The following is a 21375-nucleotide window of genomic DNA, read 5'->3' as shown; positions in this document are numbered from 1 at the left end:
ATGTCATCTGTGAAGAGAGACAGTTTGACTTCTTCTTTGCCGATTTCGATACCTTTTATCCCTTTTTGTTGTCTGATTGCTGTTGCAAGGACTTCTAGTACTATGTTGAATAATAATGGCGAGAGTGGGCATCCTTGTCGTGTTCCTGATCTTAAGGGAAAGGCTTCCAGCTTTTCCCCATTGAGAATGATATTTGCTGTAGGCTTTTCATAAATGGTTTTTATGAGATTGAGGAATGTACCCTCTATCCCTATACTCTGAAATGTTTTAATCAGGAAAGGATGCTGTATTTTGTCAAATGCTTTTTCTGCATCTATTGAGAGAATCATATGATTTTTGGCTTTTTTATTGCTGATAAAATCTATGTCACTGATGGATTTGCGAATGTCGAACCACCCTTGAATCCCACGGATGACTCCCACTTGGTCATGATGGATAATCCTTTTAATGTACTGTTGGATTCTATTAGCAAGGATCTTGTTGAGGATTTTGGTGTCCATATTCATTAGGGAAATCAGTCTGTAATTCTCCTTTTTGATGTGGTCTTTGCCTGGTTTGGGGATCAAGGTAATTTTGGCCTCATAGAATGAGTTTGGAAGCTTTTCTTCTGTTTCTATTTTTTGAAATACCTTTAGGAGAATAGTTATTCTTTCTTCTTTGAATGTGTGGTAGAATTCCCCAGGAAAACTGTCCGAGTCTGGAGTTTTGTTATTTGGAAGGTTGTTTATCACTGACTCAATCTCTTCATAATTAATTGGCCTGTTTAAGAAATCAATTTCCACCTGTTTCAGTCTTGGTAGTTTATAGGTTTCCAGGAAGGCCTCCATCTCTTCCAGATTGCTTAATTTATTGGCATATAGCTGTTGATAATAGTTTCTAATAATCCTTCCAATTTCATTGGTATTGGTTGTGACCTCTCCTTTTTCATTCACAATTTTAATAATTTGGATCCTTTCTCTTTTCTCTTGGATAAGTCTTGCCAGTGGTCTGTCAATTTTATTGATTCTCTAAAAGAACCAGCTTCTAGTCCTGTTGATTTGCTCTACTGTACTTCTGGTTTCTAATTCATTGATTTCTGCTCTCATCTTGGTCAACTGCTTTCTTGTGCGTGGATTAGGCCTGTCCCTCTGTTGCTATTCCAGCTTATTGAGGTGAGAATATAAAAACTGCATTTTAGATTTTTCTATTCTTTTGAGTGAGGCTTTGATGGTTATGTATTTCCCCCTTAGGACTGCCTTTGCAATATCCCATAGGTTTTGGACCATTGTGTTTTCATTCTCGTTGGTCTCCATAAATTGTTTAAATTGATTTTTGATTTCCTGGTTTATCGAGTCATTCCTGAGCAGGATGGTTCTTAGTCTCCCAGTGTTTGAGTTTCTTCCAAATTTTTCCTTGTGGTTGAGTTCCAATTTCAGAGCATTGTGGTCTGAGAATATGCAGGGGATAATTTCAATCTTTTGGTATTGGTTGAGATCTGTTTTGTGTCCCAGAACATGGTCTATTCTTGAGAATATTCCATGGGCATTAGAATAGAATGAGTGTTCTTTGGTTCTGGGGTGTGGTGTTCTATATATATCTATGAGGTCCAACTCGTCGAGTATGGCATTCAAAGCCTTTGATTCTTTGCTTAGTCTTTGCCAGGGTGTTCTTTCTATTTCTGAGAGTGGAGTGTTGAGGTCCCCTACTGTTAATGTATTTATATCTATATGTCTCTTTATTCTGGTTAAGAGTTGGCTTGTGTATCTTGGTGCTCCCCTGTTGGGGTCATATATATTTATAATTGTCATATCCACTTGTTAAATACTTCCTTTAAGAATAATAAAGTGCCCTTCTGTGTCTCTAAGTTTAGTCTCTAGTTTAAAATCCAATCTATCTGATATGAGTATTGCTACCCCAGCTTTCTTTTGAGGTCCATTTGCGTGAAAGATGGTACTCCATCCCCTTACTCTCAGTCTGAATGCATCTTTGGGTTTGAAATGAGTCTCTTGTAGACAGCAAATGGATGGGTCATTTCTTTTTATCCAATCTGCAGCCCTGTGGCATTATATGGGAGCGTTTAAACCATTTACATTGACAGTAAGAACTGAGAGATAGAATTTTAATGATGCCATGTTGCCAGTAAAGTCTTTGTTTGTATCAGTTGTGACTTTCTGTTCTGTATAACTCTTGGGGCCTTTTTACCTTTATAGACCCCCCTTAATATCTTCTGTAGGGCTGGTTTCGTGGTTACGAAATTGGTCAATGACTGGCGATTCTGGAATGTCTTTATTTCTCCATCAATTCTGAATGACAGCCTTGCTGGATAAAGGATCCTTGGCTGCATGTTTTTCTCTGAAAGATCTTTAAAAATGCCCCCTCCAACCCTTTCTCTCATTCCAGGTCTGTGTAGATAGGTCTGACGTAATTCTGATGTCTTTTCCTTGGTACGTGAGAAATTTCTTTGCCCTGGCCACTTTCAATACTGTATCCTTGGATCTAATATTTGCGAAATGCACTATGACGTGATGTGGCATAGGTTTGTCGTGGTTGAGCTTGGGAGGGGTCCTCTCTGCCTGTTGGACACGAATGTTTGTTTCCCTCACTAGATTAAGGAAGTTTTCAGCTACAATTTGTTCAAATATCTCTTCTAGACCTCTGTTTTTCTCCACCCCCTCGGGGATGCCATCTTCATACCTCTATACTCATCGCTGGAGATGTTCATTTGTACAGATCCAGATGTATCTTCGTGCATCTCAGGCTGATTCCGTGGATGTTCAAGATGGTCTGGTACCTATCCAGCTTGACTCAGGGTACCATCTGAAAAAGGGGTCCCCTACTCCTCTGCCATCTTAACTCCTCCATCCCCAGCTTTCTTAATAATGAGTTTTATTGTTATAAGTCTGACTCAGAAAACAGAGAGGGAGGCAAACCATAAGTGACCTCGAACTATAGGAAACAAACTGAGGGCTGCTGGAGAGGAGGTTGGTGGGGGGACAGGGTAATTGGGTGACCTCTGATGGAAATGACTCAGCAGCTGACCCACTTGATAGCTGATTAACTTATAAATTTCATGAAACAATACTGGTGAGCAGCTATTTCTAGGGCTGCCACAGTGGCACAAATGACTTCTGGACATTCAAAATTACATTTGTTGCTTTTAGCTTCTTCTAAGTTTGAATATCCAGAAGTCTCGATAATGGCCAGTGCAGACAGAAGTTTGTCAAAAATATCAAAATGTTTTAGACTTTTGAGTAAATAGGATCACAGATTATTATGAAAGATCCTTAACTGTGTATTTGACCAAAGAGACAATAAAAGATTTTAAAGGCAAATACCAGAAGATTACAGACTTGTGAGCAAAACCTATCAAAGACTTAATAAAGCACAGAAAATTACTTTAATAAGACACAGGAAAACTGTGTCCTTTTAGCACATGAAAGCATATTAAGTTTTGTCCTGACATTGTTCAGCTAGACTGGAAATGATACAACAGGCAGAGGCAACAGGATCCCTGTATCACTGCTGAAGAGGGTTCCTCTAAGTTGAGTTGGGAGAATAAAGATTTGAAAGATGGGACAACAACTTCAAAACTGATGGCAGAGCTATAAATATCTGTGATACCATGGTCAAAATTCCCAGCCTTGCAAGTAGTTGGGAAAAAATGAAGGGAGGTCTTTTGAACAATGATTGCTGCCTGGATGTAAGTCTGAAAGGACAGAATCTATGTATGAGCCCATCAAAGATTGATTCCAGCTTGGCCTGGAGAAGTTACGACTATGTGTGTACAGGGTAGAAGGGTAGTTGTTCGTATACGGGCTTTTTCAGCCAGCTGCATAGACCCTTTTGTTGCTCAGTTTACTGTGGTATAAGACCAGTAGCTTTCAAACATGTTGGAGCATTTCACAGCAATAAATATAGTGTATACTTATGTCCCAGCACATACTTACACATAAAAAACCATACAAGTAACTGAAATAAAAGTTTGATAAACTGACATGTATTTCCTGTTTTCAGTATGTGCCGTGCATGCTCTATTTTCCATGGTAGGAAATTATTTTTTTTATTTGTATAAAGATAATAAATAAATCTATAATAAAATCTATAAATTTTACCTATGTGAAATTAAAGACACATATATCATCCACCCATCTACATAGACAGATATACATAATCTGTGTATTTTTTATTTGAATAAATGTTCATCATAACTCATCATGGTCTGTGACCTCAGTTTGAAAAAACAAGAAGTTACAGTAAGTCCTGCCACAGAAGGAGACAGCTCTATGGGAGTTCACTGCTCTTTATCTTCTAAAGGGGCTCCTGTGGCCTTGTCTGCATTCTCTCAGCATCAATGCGCACAGTTTGCACAGAGTTAATGTATCCTTATTACTCTGTTTTGACATTTTCTCTGGTTCATTTTGTAGTGTTAGCTCTTCTTCCAACCTTTTTAACTATTTGTAATCTTTGCTTTTCAGGGAAAACTGGGAAGCAAGCAATTGGGAACCATCATAAATTAGCATCCTGTGGTAGATTAGCAAACTTTTAAATACACTTGAAATTTTTAGAAATATATTCTTTCCCATAATAATTTTTTTTGTAAATATTAAAAGCCAAAAGTAGATAAACTTATGTTTAGCATTTAATGTTTCTCTTATTTGGAAGAAATTTAAATATTTAACAAATATCCATTATTTAGTTGAACTTAGTATAAACTTTGATCTTATTCGTATTAATTTAAATTACTTGTTTAACCTAACAATTATACATGGATGAGACATTAAACACCTAAGACCATTTTAGGTTATTTCTCTTGTTGACAAACTTTGTAACAGAGATAACATGAGTTTATTTGATTGTAAACACAGGTAGAAAAAGTTGTTTACCCACATTATATGTCATGCTGACACTCTGAAGACATTCTTGTTTTTATAAAACCAATAAACTTGAATTAGCTTTTATTTATCAAAGATTACCCTAGATCAAATGAACTTAAAAAACATTCACGTTAGTTTTTATTGTACTTCTGAGAACTTTAGGAATACTTAATTTATAAGCACTCAATTTTTGTTAAGCCAGTGAAATAGAGCTCTTACAAATTAATTTTGGCAATACCATCCAGGGGTAGAAAAATACCATGTCCATAACATGTATACAGACAGACAGACAAACAGACACAGAGATCTTATAGATTTTTTTTTAATTTTACCCATGCCTCAGAAATGATATTCAAAAGAGTAGCTGAATCCAAATTATGTTTCTGATAGATGGACCAAGTCAAAATTACCTGCTCAAATGCTCAAAGTCTTTAACCAAAGACTTTTAAAATTATTTTTATTATTATCATTTGCATGTGATAAGAATTCTTTTAAAGCCGTTTCAGAGTTATTTGGTCTTTAGAAGCTTCTTTATGCCAATGGTCTCCAAGTGGTTTGGTATCTTTTCTTTGAAAGGTGTGCGTTAAGGCAGACTCATTTAAAACGAAGCCTCCCCAGAAGGGCCACGGCAATTTTAAATTATCCAACAGCTATTTTAAGACACCAGGAATTACTCATTTCCCCCCGTTGTGAAAGAAAAGTTAATTCACCAATAGGGAACCCCGCGCCGCCACGCCACCAGAGCACAGCTGTGAGCTGGCACCATAATCGTCTCCCTTGGTATCTCCCACTTGGTCCCAAAGAAAGGCTACAACCTCAACCAGAAGGAGGGAGGTCGGAACCTGAGAGAACTCACAGTTGAAGGAGACAGCTGTCCAGGGAAGTGGTAAGCACAAAGGTTTGACTGAATAGCACACGCAGTTCTAAGCCACACTGGGCCTGCAGCAGTGGGATTGTTTCCAATCCAGCTTCTCGCACCAGTCATGTCCAACTAAAATTGTCAGGAAGCAAGAATTAAGCATGAGTATTTATCTGGGATCAAAGAATTGCAATTCAGGGTTCACAGACTTGGGAGCAAATAGTGTCTTACTAGGGAGCAAAAACCAGGGGTTTTTTAAGCAAATAAGGAATGCTTGTATAAGTGGTTGACAAAGAAATATTTATTGGTGCTGGCTACAGAAAGCTAAACTTGACTGAATATAATTGGCCGCTAAAGCTATCAGTAAGTAGTCTCTTACTGTAACAAGTACAGCTGTTCAAGCTGAGTCCTTGGAATAGTTTGGGTTTGGCCCAGTTCAAAAGTTCATGGTTCCACCAGTGAAGACTTGCGTAAGGTCCATCTCCTTAATGGCCCCCTGGATCCATTTAAGAGCTCCTTGACATAAGTGACCTCATTTTATTTCACCTTTCAAACACCTATGGTTAATAATACATGCTACACTTAAAATTTGTTAAGAGGCTAGAACTCACGTTAAGCGTTCTTAATACAATAAAATATTTAAGAATACACATATACACATTTTTCAGATAAAAAAGAAACAAGCCTTTACGAATATGATTTTAAGTGAGTGCCTAATTCAAAGCTTGATGCTAGTTAAGATCCTCTACTTGAGACACACATATCAGAATTTGGGGAAAGATGGCGGAGGAGTAGGGGACCCCTTTTTCAGCTGGTACCCTGAGTCGAGCTGGATATCTACCAGACCATCCTGAACACCCAAGAAATCAGCCTGAGACGCAGGAAGATGCATCTGGATCTCTACAAACGAACATCTCCAGCGCTGAGTATTGAGGTACGAAGAAGGGAGCCGTGAATCAGAGCACAGATATCGGGAGATAAACGGAAGGGGGAGGGAGCCAATGCACTCGGGCACCGGGAAGCAGTAACCACTTGCCTGAGGAGTGGGCCGGATTCACGGACCTGCACCCACGAGAGAGCAGACTGAGACCGTGAGCCCGGGAATGCGCGCTTGACCAGACTGAAAACTGGAGCTCTGGAACACTCCCTGGAAATGGACTGAACCCAGGAGCTCAGGAACGCGCATGAACCACACTGAAACAGGCAGCTCAGGAGAGCTCGCAGGAACCGGGGGCAGCTGCCAGTGTTAGAAGCACAAAGTACAGAGATGTGCTAGCCCTGGAAGTGAGGGCAGGGCGAGTGGCTCTGGGGTGCACATCCCGGGACGCTGTGGGGTTTTTAGCAGCACTGATAGAAACAGAGTTAAAGTGGCCAGGAGAGCTCAGTGGAGAGGAGACTGAGATCTCTCTGTTCTGGGTCAGAGGCTAGGATACGGCCACTGCTACTCTGACTCTCAGAAGAGGCACAGAAAACCACCAGGGAAAGCCGTCAGAGAACAAAAGCCCGGAAATACTGGTTCGCATCGTGCCCATCCCCTTCCCCCCCTCGCGGGGGAAAAGGCAACTCTACCCAAACAGGGTTGCCTGAGTATCAGCACAGCAGACCCCTCCCCCAGAAGGCAGCCTGAAAAATCAAGAAGTCCCTATAAAACAAGTGCACACTGCCTGGGTCCTGTTCAATAATTTGGGCTCTCTGCATTCCCACAACCTCTCCTCATCATAATGACAAGGAGGAGAAACCCTCAGCAAAGAAAGGAGACAGAGACTGTGGCCTCTGCCACAGAACTGATGGATATGGATATAACCAAATTGTCAGAAATGGAGTTCAGAGTAACAATGGTCAAGATGATGTGTAGGCTTGAAAAAAATATTAACAAAAATATTAACGAGAATATAGAATCTCTAAAGGTGGAAATGAGAGCAAATCTGGCAGAAATTAAAAATGCTATGAATCAAATGCAGTCTAAACTGGATGCTGTGATGGCCAGGGTAAATGAGGCAGAATGAATTAGTGAATTGGAGGATGGGATGGTAGAAGAGAAAGTTAAAACAGAAATGTGGCTCAAAAAAATCCAATCTCAAGAATGTAGATTATGGGAGATTACTGACTCAATGAAACGTTCCAATGTCAGAATCATCGGCATCCCTGAGGAGGTGGAGAAAGACATCTGGAAGAGATATTTGAACAAATTGTAGCTGAGAACTTCCCTAATCTGGTGAAGGAAACAAGCATTCCTGTCCAAGATGCAGAGAGGACCCCTCCCAAGATCAATGATAAAACACCTACCTCATGTCAGGTCATAGTGCATTTGGCAAATATTAGATCCAAGGATACAGTATTGAAAGTGGCCAGGGGAAGAAAATCCTTACATACAGACAGGAAAATATTACAATAACGTCAGACCTGTCTACAGAGAGCTGGCAGTCCAGGAAGGGTTGGCAGGGTATTTACAAAGCTCTATCTGAGAAGAACATGCAGCCAAGGATCCTTTATCCAGCAAGGCTGTCATTCAGAATTGATGGAGACATAAGGACCTTCCAAGATTGGCAGAAACTGAAGGAATTTGTAACCACCAAGCCAGCCCTCCAGGAGATATTAAGGGGGGGTTCTATAAAAGTAAAAAGATCCCAAGAGTGATACAGAACAGAAATTTACAATTTATAGAAACAAAGACTTCACAGGCAATATGACATCATTAAAATCATATCTCTCAATAATCACTCTCAATGTGAATGGCCTAAATTCTCCCATAAAAAGCCACAGGGTTGCAGATTGGATAAAAAGACATGACCCAGCCATTTGCTGTCTACAAGAGACTCATTTTGAACCTGAAGATACATCCAGACTGAAAGTGAAGGGATGGAAAACCATTTTTCATGCCAACGGACCTCAAAAGAAAGCTGGGGTAGCAATTAGATTTTAAACTAAAGACTGTAGTTAGAGATACAGAAGGACATTATATTATTCTTAAAGGATGTATCCAACAAGTGGATATGACAATTATAAATATCTATGCCTGCATCATGGGAGCAGCTAGATACACAAGCCAACTCTTAACCAGAATAAAGAGGCATATAGATAATAATACGTTAATAGTAGGGGACCTCAACACTCCACTCTCAGCAATAGACAGTTCACCTAAACAGAAAATCAACAAGAAACAAGATCTTTGAATGATGTACTGGACCAGATGGACCTCATAGATATATACAGAATACTACACACCAGAACAACAAATATTCATGCTTTTTGAATGCACATGGAATGGTCTCCAGAATAGACCATATACTGGGTCACAAAACATGTCTCAACTGATACGAAAAGACTGAGATTTTTCCCTGCATATTCTCAGACCACAATGCTTTGAAACTGGAACTCAATCACAAGGAAAACTTTGGAAACTAAGAACCATCCTGCTCAAGAATGATTGGATAAACCAGGGAATTAAGAAGGAAATCAAACAATTTTTGGAAACAAACGAAAATGAAAACACATCTCTCAAAACCTATGGGACACTGCAAAGATGGTCCTAAGGGGACAACATATAGCCATCCAAGCCTCACTCGAAAGAATAGAAAAATCTAAAATGCAGTTTTTATATTCTCACCTCAAGAAGCTGGAGCTGAAACAGAAGAACAGGCCTAACCCATGCACGAAAAGGCAGTTGATCAAGATTAGAGCAGAGATCAATGAATTAGAAACCAGGAGCACAGTAGAGCAGATCAACAGAACTAGAAGCTGGGTCTTTGAAAGTATAAATAAGATCGATAAGGCACTGGCCAGACTTATTCAAAAGAATAGAGAAAGGACCCAAATAAATAAAATTATGAATGAAAGGGGAGAGATCACAACCAACACCAATGAAATAGGAAGGATCATTAGAAACTTTTATCAACAGCTTTATGCCAATAAATTAAACAACCTGATGCCTTCCTGGAAACCTTTAAGCTACCAAGACTGAAACAGGAAGAAATTGATTATTTAAACAGACTGATTAATTACGAAGAGATTGAAGCAGTGATCGAAAACCTCCCCAAAAACAAGAGTCCAGGGCCTGACGGATTCCCCAGGAAATTCTACCAAACATTCAAAGAAGGAATAATACCTATTCTCCTAAAGCTATTTCAAAAAATAGAAACAGAAGGAAAGCTACCAAACTCATTCTATGAGGCCAGTATTACCTTGATCCCCAAACCAGGCAAAGACCCATTCAAAAAGGAGAATTACAGACCGAGTTCCCTGATGAATATGGACACCAAAATTCTCAAGAAGAATCTTGCTACTAGAATCCAACAGTACATTAAAAGGATTATCCATCATGACCAAGTGGGATTCATCCCTGGGATGCAAGGGTGGTTCAACATTCGCAAATCTATCTGTGTCATAGATTTTATTAGCAAGAAAAAAGCCAAAAATCATATGATTCTCTCAATAGATGCAGAAAAAGCATTTGACAAAATACAGCATCCTTTCCTGATTAAAAGCCTTCAGACTGTAGGGATAGAGGGTACATTCCTCAATCTCATAAAAACCATCTATGAAAGGCCTACAGCAAATATCATTCTCAATGGGGAAAAGCTGGAAGCCTTTCTCTTAAGATCAGGAACACGACAAGGATGCCCACTCTCGCCACTATTATTCAACATAGTACTAGAAGTCCTTGCAACGGCAATCAGACAACAAAAATGGATAAAGAGTATCCAAGTCGGCAAAGAAGAAGTCAAACTGTCTCTCTTCGCACATGACATGACACTCTATATGGAAAACCCAAAAGACTCTACCTCCAAATTACTAGAACTTATAGAGCAATTCAGTAATGTGGCGGGATACAAAATCAATGCTCAGAAATCAGTTGCATTTATACGTGAACAATATGACTGAAGAAAGAGAAATTAGGGAATCCATTCCATTTACATTACCACCAAAAATCATACGTTATCTCGGAATTAACTTAACCAGAGAGGTAAAGGATCTTTATTCTAGAAACTACAGATCGCTCCTTAAAGACATTGAAGAAGACACAAAAAGATGAAAAATATTCCATGCTCATGGATCAGAAGAATAAATATAGTTAAAATGTCTATGCTACCCAGAGCAACCTACACTTTCAATGCCATCCCTATCAAATTACCAATGACATTTTTCAAAGAGCCGGAACAAACAGCCCTTAAATTTGTGTGGAACCAAAAAGGCCCCGAATCCCCAAGGAATTGTTGAAAAGGAAGAACAAAGCTGGGGGCATCACAATGCCGGATTTCAAGCTACGCTCCAAAGCTGTGATCACAAAGACAGCATGGTACCAGCTCAAAAACAGACACATAGACCAATGGAACAGAACAGAGAACCCAGAAATGGACCCTCAGCTCTTTGGGCAACTAATCTTTGACAAAGCAGGAAAAAACATGCAGTGGAAAATAGTCTCTTCAGTAAATGTTGCTGGGAAAATTGGACAGCTATATTCAAAAGAATGAAACTTGACCACTCTCTCACACCATACACAAAGATAAACTCCAAATGGATGAAAGACCTTGATGTGAGACAGGAATCCATCAAAATCATAGAGGACAACATAGGCTGCAACCTCTTTGACATTGGCCACAGCAACTTTTTCATGACACATCTCCAAAGGCAAGAGAAACAAAACAAAAAAATGAATTTGTGGGACTTCATCAAGATAAAAAGCTTCTGCACAGCCAAGGAAGCAGCCAAAAAACTAAGAGGCAGTCCAAGGAATGGGAGAAGATATTTGCAAATGACACTACAGATAAAAGACTGGTATCCAAGATCTACAAAGAACTTCTCAAACTCAGTACATGAGAAAGAAATGATCAAATCAAAAAATGGGCAGAAGATATGAAAAGACACTTTTCCAATGAAGACATACAAATGGCTAACAGACACATGAAAAAATGTTCAAAATCATTAGCTATCAGGGAATTTCAAATCAAAACAACATTGAGATACCACCTTACGCCAGTTAGAATGGCAAAAATTGACAAGGCAGGAAACAACAAATTTTGGAGAGGATGTGGAGAAAGGGGATCCCTCCTACACTGTTGGTGGGAATGCAAGTTGGTACAGCCACTTTGGAAAACAGTGTGGAGGTCCCTTAAATATTAAAAATAGAGCTACCATATGATCCAGCAATTGCACTACTGGGTATTTACCCCAAAGATACAAACGTAGTGAAGAGAAAGGCCATATGCACCCCAATGTTCATAGCAGCATTGTCCACAATAGCTAAATTGTGGAAGGAGCCGAGATGCCCTTCAACAGATGAATGGATAAAGAAGATGTGGTCCATATATACAATGGAATATTACTCAACCATCAGAAAGAACAATTACCTAACATTTGCATCAACATGGACGCGACTGGAGGTGATTATGCTAAGTGAAATAAGTCAAGCAGAGAAAGACAATTATCATATGGTTTCACTCATTTATGAAACATAAGAAATAGCAGGAAGATGGGTAGGAGGAAGAAGGGAAGAATGAAGGGGGGGTAAACAGAAGGGGAATGAACCATGAGAGACTGTGGACTCTGGGAAACTAACTGAGCACTTCAGAGGGAAGGAGGGTGGGGGACTGGGATAGGCCAGTGTTGGGTATTAAGGAGGGCACCTATTGCATGGTGCACTGGGTGTTGTATGCAAATAATGAATCATGGAACATTGCATCAAATACTGGGGATGTAATATATGGTGACTAATATAACAAAATAAAAATTATAAAAATAAAAAATAATAGGCAGATGTTCAGAATAGATATTTTTCAAAAGAAGGCATTATAGATGGGCAACAGGTAAAGGTGATCAGTGTCACTAATCATAAGGAAATGCTAATCATAACCACAGTGAGATATCACTCACACTTGTTAGAATGGCTATTATCAAAAAAGGCATAACAAGTGTTGGTGAGGATGTGGAGAAAAGGGAACCCTCATACACTGTTAGGGATGTAAATTAGTGCAGCTACTATGGAGGCTCCCTCAGTATGGAAGTTCTTCAAAAAATGAAACCAGAACTACCATATGATTCAGCAATTCTACATTTGGGTTTTTATCTGAAGGAAACACAAACACTAACTTGAAAATATATATGCACCTGCATGTTCAATACAGCATTACTCACAATAGCCAAGACATGGAAACAATCTACGTGTCCACTGATAGATGAATGGATAAAGATCTGAACACACACACACACACACACACACACACACACACAGTGGATACAATGGAACAGTATTCACTATAAAGAAGGAAGAAATCTTGCTGTTTGGGACAAAATGAATGGACCTTAAGGGCATTATACTAAGTGAAATAAGTCAGACAGGGGAAAACAAATACTATATAATCTCGCTGGTATGTGGAATCTAAAAACAAACAAAATGTTTAAAATCAAACTCATAGATACAGATAACAGATTGGTGTTTGCTAAAGGTAGGTATGTTGGGATGGGTGAAATAGGTAAAGGTGGTCAAAAGGTAGAAACCTCCACTTCCAGTTGTAAAATAAATAAGCAATGGGGATATAATATGCAGCGTGTTATCTATAGTTAATAATACTGTATTGTATATTCGAAAGTTGCTAAGAGAGTACATCTTACAAGTTCTCACCACCAAAGAAAGGTTTGCAACTGTGTGGTGATGCATGTTAACTAGACTTATCATGGTGATATTTTCACAATACATAGAAATACCAAATCATGACACCATAGACCAGAAACTAATATAACGATAAAAACCAATTATTTTTCAACTTAAAAATTTTTTAATTTTAAAAACCAGACTGAGAATGCCAAATTATTAGTGATGTTTAGAGCAACTGAAAATTTCATACACTATCACTGAGAATACAAGTGTTACAACAGGGGTGCCTGGGTGGAGCGGCAGGTTAAGCATTGGGCTCTTGGTTTGGGCTCAGGTCCTGATCTCAAGTTTCTGAGATTGAGTTCCAAGTCAGGCTCTGTGCACTCAGTGCACAGTCAGTTCCCTCTGTTCCCCCCCATCCCCCTCTTAAGAGAATAAATCCTTAAGAAAAATTACAACCACTTTGAAACTGCCTGTCAAACATAAACTTGCATTTGATCAGACAATCGAGACGTAGGTACTTACCTGAGAGAAATGAAACACATGTCTACACCAAAATTTGTAGATCAGTGCTCCTAACAACTTTGTTCACAATAACCAAAACCCAGAGACATTCAAAATGTCCATCTATTATTGAATAAACAAATTGTAAATATCTAAATCACAGAATATTACTTGGTAAGACAAATCAACTACTCATATATGCAATAGTAAAGATGAATATAAAAAACACAGAAGGGACGAATACCATGTATGATTCTATTCATATGAAACACAAGAAAATGCTTCTGTTTGAAAAAATCAAATTTAATCTAAAATGATGGAAAGCAGATTGCCGTTGCCTGGGAATAGAGGGTTTTACTAGGAAGAGACATAAAGGAACTTTGTAGGGAAGTGGAAATATTCATTGTATTTTCAGCAGTGGCAATAACTAAAGAGGTATGTTTTCATAAAAAATTCATCAACTGAAATATTAAAAAAGGTCCATTTATTGTATGTAACTTTTACTTTAATAAATCTGTAACCCAGCCTTGACCCATGTTAATCCATAAATGAATGAAGGTAATAATTATTTAAAGGAAAAAAAGATGTATGTTCATGACTTGGGGGTATGCACAAAGACACACACACTTTAAAGGAAGTGTTCCTTTATTATTCCTTATAATAACTAATTATTAATAAAATTACTAATTTAAAAATGCAGTTAGAAATATATCAATATGAAGAAAGTTCAATTCTATCAATTATCTGACAATGCACAAAAAAATGCTTTCACAATTTTTTATCATTGTAAAATTTTGTTATAATGATAAAAAATATAAAAGAAGCTAAAATGAATTAGGTAATTGGAAACAGCACAATTATCGATAGAGTGATATTTTACAACTGTGAAACTTCGGAAGCAGCATACATTTACAACAATGATAAATTTTGGTTTGAATTCTGATGTTATATAAATACAGGGGACTAAAATTAATCGATTTAAAATGATGCATATCAACAATTATTAAGATATAGCAGGGTTCACACACTTCTGAGGGTAAAATAGCTGAGACAATTCATATATCCCAATACAGAGCGCATTTTTAATTTCATGTTTGTGCATTTGTAATTATTACATGTGACAAACATGGATATATTCACAGGAGAGAAAGTATGGAAGGATATTCTCCAAAATATTAACTTTTGTTACCTCTAATTTTTCACTGTTTTTTTTTTGTTGTTACATATCTAATCAAATGTTTTAATATATAATTTGTTCGTTTTATAACTATTTGAAAAAGCAGAAAAGGAGATCTATCATCTTTTAACTACCTTACATCATAAGAATTTGTAAAAAAAAAAAAAGAAGAAAGAAAGAAAGAAAGAAAGAAAGAAAGAAAGAAAGAAAGAAAGAAAGAAAGAAAGAAAGAAAGAAAGAAAGAAAAACTGGACTAGGTTAAGAGTCAGTGTTGTCCTACCGGTCTCTTAAATGATTCTGTTGCTTTTCCTATCTCTAAAGGCCATGTTCCCACTGCTAACTGTGTTAGCTTTGTCTTTATTTTTGTTTGTTTTTTTTTACCCTAGGTCAGATGATACAAGATGATTACACAGATGACTCATTAGCAATTTTGAACCTGGGTCTCCAAGGACTCTTCTGTTTATTAATTTTGTTGCAGATTTGGCAAATAAATATCAAGCTCGAAATTGGAAAATTCTCTCTCTCAACAAAGCAGTTCAGAACATTGACTTTTCCGGAGCTACTAGAAGTGCCCTTGAACCCGCTTTTCTTCTCAATGACTGAAAGTTTAAAACAACAACAGCAACTATGACCTAGGCTTCTGATGGCACTACAGCTATTGTGCGGGAATTGATGCAACTGCCTGAAGATAAGAACTTCAGGGAAATTACGTATATTCCTGAGAGCTGTTACTGCAGGAGTGATCCGATTCAACCAGTAGTGACCAGAAGTGTTCTTGCTAGTTTTCACCATCATATTCATCTTCAAGTTGTAGCTATAAGAATAGTTGTAGTTAACTTAATAGAGAGAAGCTATGATTAACTGCCAGAGTGTAAGTATTATAAATCCTGTCATGTCAGTTACATTTTTGTTGAGACTTGGGTCATAGTCACCTCTAGTAAATGAATCTTTACTGACTGTATAAAATTTAGCAATGGAGGGACACCTTGGTGGCTCAGTCAGTTGGGCAACCGACTCGGGTTTAGATCAAGTCATCATCCCAGGGTCGCGGGATGGAGCCCTCGGGCTGGACTGCGTGCTGACTGCAGAGTGCGCTCCGGATTTTCTCTCTCCCTCTCCCTCCGACCCTCTCCCACCTCACACACGCTCTCTCTCTAAAATAAACCAATAAAATCTTTTTTAAAAATTTAGCAATGGAAGTTCTAATATGGGTATTAAACATCATTTTTAGAGTACTTTATTCTGGGATAGTGTATAGTTACTGATAAGATTAGTTTAAGCAACAATAAGTTAGAGGTCACCTAAGAGTTGCATAGTTTGAATGCCATGATGAAATGATACATCCCCCAAATGCAAATGCTGGGAACTGAAAACTAACAACCCAGCAAAACTGGACACTGGGGGCTGAGATGGAGTGCGGAAACAGAGCACAATGGAAGGAAGATCACTACAGATAGATAACCCATGTAAAGTGCTTGTTTCAGTATCTAGCATATAGTAAAGTTTCAATAAATATACAAGTTTGATTATTTAAAAAAACATGGGGAGAAATAGGATGGGAGTGTAGAAAATTAAGAGTTTCATTTTGGACTTTTTATGTCTGGAGTGCATTTGTTTATGTAACTGAAAAGCAATCATTTTTAGAGATTGGGCGTTCAAGAAAATACTCAAAGGGAGCGTCTGTGTTAAGTGAAAAACTATTAAGAACTGGAACGCCTGGGTGGCATAATTGGTTAAGCATCTGCCTTCGACTCAGGTCGTGATCCCAGAGTCTTGGGATGGAGTCCCACACCAGGCTCCTCACTCAGCAGGGAGACTGCTTCCCCTTCTGCCTCTGCAGCTCCCCCTGCTTGTGCTCTTTCTCTCTCTCTCTGACAAAATAAATAAATAAAAAATTTTTAAAAAAAGTATTAAGTACTATTTCAACACAAGAAAGACCAGCAAAAAAAAAAAAAAAAAAGAAAGAAAGAAAAGAAAAAGAAAGTGTCTAGAGATTAGAAAGCAAAAAGATGGCAGTAAACATGAATGTGGTATTAAGGTAACTGAGAGAATGCTATGAATATTGGGTGGTTGAAGGTACACATTCTATTTAGAAATTTCCTAAACCTTAGGGGCGCCTGGGTGGCTCAGTCATTAAGCGTCTCCCTTCGGCTCAGGGCCTGATCCCAAGGTCCTGGGATCTAGCCCTCCATCTGGCTCCCTGCTCCACTGGGAGCCTGCTTCTTCCTCTCCCACTTCCCCTGCTTGTGTTCCCTCTCTTGCTGGCTGTCTCTCTCTCTGTCAAATAAATAAATAAATAAATAAATAAATAAAATCTTAAAAAAAAAAAGAAATTTCCTAAACTTTAAAAGCAAAATTTTTTTTAAAAATGTGATAAATTCTGCATAAATTATTTCAGTAGATTCATGAGAGCAAAACAGGACTACAGCATATCGATGACTGAATATATGGTAACTAAAAGGAAAATCATTCTGGACAAGGTAATTGAAGTAGTTAAAATATATTTATCACTCTTCATCAGCCATGTAATTTTTAAGTACTTTACATGTTAATCTTTAATTTTTCAACTTAATATATATAGATGAAGGAAAATACTATTTCCATTCTGTAGATGATAAAACCTGAGTCACAGTGAAAGCAAGCCACACATGTGTTTAATAGCTCAATCTGAAACTTTTTGTAGTTAGTGATATTAATAACAATATTTTGGAATGTGTTTCAACCTCAACTAAACAGTTTGAAAACAGAAAAATTGCAATGATTTTTTACATCCTATATATTTTACACCCAACACATACATATTATCATTCTATACAATATATTTGTCATCGAAACACTTCCCATCTTCTGTATCACAGTGGGAAATAAGTGTAATTTTAAACAGAAAATTACGAGAGTCAAGGAAATGGGTGAGTAAGGAAGAAGTTGCATAAGGAAAACACATATTTTTAAAATTATAATACTAGAGCTCGACATCTTCAGTAATGGGTGTGGAGAGCCTCTACAAGGACCCCCAAACTATTCGTGATTGTTTGTTCTTTATCAAAACAAAACTTCAGGGAAATGTATGAAGTTGATAATGAAAGTTTAAGATTCAGCTTTAGGATTCAGTCTGTGAACAGGCACAAAATGATCACAAAACATTAGCAGTCCGATCTATCTGTAGGGAAAACAAATCCCAAGTGTAGTAAAAAAATATGTAAATTGCAAACAAAATGTGATGAGAAGGAAGCACCCATAATAGGTTTTTCTGATTTTTTAAATATCTCCTGAAATTACCAAAAACACCCAATTGTAGAACCTAGAATACCAGTGTATTGATAATATTTGTAAGCAAAAAATTTTTAAATGCACGTGATTGCTTGCATAGTGTTTTCTCCCATTACCACTGTGCACATAACAAATGTATCTGAATTCTAAACGCAGACTGAATTGAAGTCAGAAGTCAATGATGCGAAACCACACAGTAACAACTTTCATCCTGCTGGGACTGACTGATGACCCACACCTGAAGACTGTGATTTTCGTCTTTCTGTTTCTCACCTATATGTTGAGTATAACTGGGAACCTGACGATCATCTCCCTGACCTTCATAGATTCTCACCTTCAGAATGCCATGTACTTTTTCCTACAAAATTTCTCCTTCTTAGAAATCTCATTTACCTCTGCTTGTATTCCCAGATATTTGTACAACATATCAACAGGTGACAAGACAATCACATATGACAATTGTGCCGTTCAAATTTTTTTTACTGATCTTTTTGCTGTAACAGAATTCTTTCTCCTGGCCACCATGTCCTATGATCGATATGTTGCCATCTGTAAGCCCCTGCATTACGTGACCATCATGAACAAGAAGGTCTGTAGAAGACTCATCCTTGGGTGCTGGACAGCTGGCTTCTTGGTCATACTCCCACCACTCAGCCTGGGCCTAAATCTGGAATTCTGTGACTCTAACGTTATTGACCATTTTTTCTGTGATTCAGCCCCCCTCCTAAAGATATCATGTTCAGAAACATGGCTCATAGAGCAGATGGTCATAGCCTGTGCTGTGTTGACCTTTATTATGACCCTCGTATGTGTAGTTCTATCCTATATATACATTATCAAGGCCATTCTACGATTCTCTTCTGCCCAGCAAAGAAAAAAGGCATTTTCTACGTGTTCTTCCCACATGATTGTCGTCTCCATCACCTATGGAAGCTGTATTTTCATCTATGTTAAGCCGTCAGCAAAGGAATCCGTGGCCATTGATAAGGGTGTGGCAGTCCTTACCACATCCGTTGCTCCTATGCTCAACCCCTTCATTTACACCTTGAGAAACAAGCAAGTAAAACAAGCTGTCAAAGACTCAATCAAAAGAATTGCATTTTTCTCAAAGAAGTAATGGAATTTGCTAAAGGAGAGGGCTCACATTTCATAAAAATATCATTAGTTCCTAAGTATATATCTTTAGATTTTTAAGTCAGTCCTTTTTAGCAAAGAAGCTATTTCAAAAAGCTCTCTTTAAAAAAAAAAGATTTTATTTATTTATTTCAGAGAGAGAGAGAGAGAGAGAGAGAGCAACAAGTAGGGGGAAGGACAGAGGGAGAGGGAGAAGCAGACTCCACGCTGAGCAGGGAGCCTGACTAGGGGCTCTATCCCAGGACCCCGTGATCATGACCTGCGCCAAAGGCAGACCCCCAACGGACTGAACCACCCAAGCGAAGCTCTCTTAAAAAGATAATGTGATACATTTCTAGGAAACAAAAGAATGCTTCACATCCTAACAAGCCTTTACAAAACTGCAAGCAAAACAAGACAAAGTAAGCAGAACCAACGAGTTGATTGTATATTTTGGATATTTTGGATAGAATAATTGTGCTCATTGCCTTTTCCAGTTCTATCTTTCAAGAGCATTTTTGATGCCCGGCACCATTTCAGGCACTGCAGATAGAATAGAAAACTTGCAGATTTCTTGCCCTTAAATGCCTTACACTTTAGAAAGGGTATGTGACTAGTGTATTAAATAAAATATAAACCTCACTGTCAACCTACAATTGTCAGGAGGCAAAAGTCAACCAAAAGTGTGTATTTGGAATCAAAGAATTACCATTCAGGTACCAGATCTGGGCAGCAACCCAAACAGCATCCTACTAGGGAGCAAAAGTCAGGGGTTTTAAAGACAAAAAGGGAATGCTTGTATAAGCTGTCTACAAAATTTTGATTGGTGTTGGTGGCAGAAAAATAATCTTAGCTAACCATAACTTGTTGCTAAGGCCATCACTAAGCAAAGTGCATTCCTGTAGCAAGTTGCAAATATTCTTGCAGAGCCCTTGAGGTATTTGGGATTTGGCCCAGTCCAGAAGTTCGTGTTCTGCCTGGTGAGGACGTGCATACAGCCCACCTCCTTAATGGCCTCCAGGATTCATTTTAAAACCCCTTGACATTAATGACTCCATTTTATTTCACCTTTCACAATTATAAACAACAAAAATACCTTAAAATGGAAAAAAAAGGAAGCTATGACAAATGTTTATATCTTAATGCAGAAGCTGAATTATAAAATGTAGGCTCGTACAATTTTCAATACTCAAAAAATCACAGACTAGCAGGTTAATTTGATGTAAAAGTGCTAACAATTCTTCGTAAAAGACAAGTAAATTTCTAAAGACAGTGGTTCTATATCTGCTTCTGCATTTGTTTCTATACCTTTGTAACTATATGCACTGGCTGTTGGGAAACTAAAACGATTAGGAAGATTGTGAAAACATGTTAAAAAGTGAAAACAGGGGCGCCTGGGTGGCAGAGTCGTTAAACGTCTGCCTCTGGCTCAGGGCGTGATCCCCGTGTTAAGGGACAGAGCCCCACATCAGGCTCCTCCGCTATGAGCCTGCTTCTGTTCCCTCTCTCGCTGGCTGTCTCTATCTCTGTCAAATAAATAAATAAAATCTTTAAAAAAAAAGGTAAAAACAAGGAAAAACATGAAGTGTATCTAAATTAGGCACAGAAATGACTACAACTCAAAGGAAACCTACGGAACCAGTACTTTCATCGATATTACACAGTCAGCCATGGAAACAGTGGCTATTAGTAAGGGCATGACAGAGTTCCCTGTTTCCTATGTTCAGAACTCCTTCCTGGACCCCTTCGTTGATACCTTGAGAACCAAGGAAGGAAAACAAAATTATAATGACATTTCAGGGGCCTTGATTGTGATATATCTCAAAAATAATTTTATAGCGATTACAGGTTGAAACAGTATTTTGATATATTCAATTACATAAAATACACCACTAAATTGATTTATTTTTAATTTATATTATGGCTATAGAAAAGTCTCAATTAAATTTGTGACTCACATCACCTTCCTATTGGAATGCTTCAGATATTTAAGCAGTGCTAGTTAGTA

General features: G+C 38.0%; 1 protein-coding gene across 1 annotated transcript; it reads left to right on the top strand.

The window, feature by feature from the left end:
* The first annotated feature begins 18387 nt into the window (after positions 1–18387).
* Positions 18388–19371, top strand: LOC123787325 (olfactory receptor 6C2-like). Its single transcript, XM_045789969.2, has one exon. It carries the CDS (start codon positions 18433–18435, stop codon positions 19369–19371), a length of 939 nt encoding a protein of 312 aa, XP_045645925.2. The 5' UTR covers positions 18388–18432.
* The last annotated feature ends 2004 nt before the right edge of the window (positions 19372–21375 follow it).

The sequence above is a fragment of the Ursus americanus genome, chromosome 17 (assembly GCF_024610735.1).
Source record: "Ursus americanus isolate L20-20 chromosome 17, mUrsAme1.1.p, whole genome shotgun sequence".
In the NCBI taxonomy this organism is placed as follows: Eukaryota; Metazoa; Chordata; class Mammalia; order Carnivora; family Ursidae; genus Ursus; species Ursus americanus.
The sequence above is the reverse complement of the archived record's forward strand: the minus strand, read 5'-3'. Positions and strand labels throughout refer to the sequence as shown.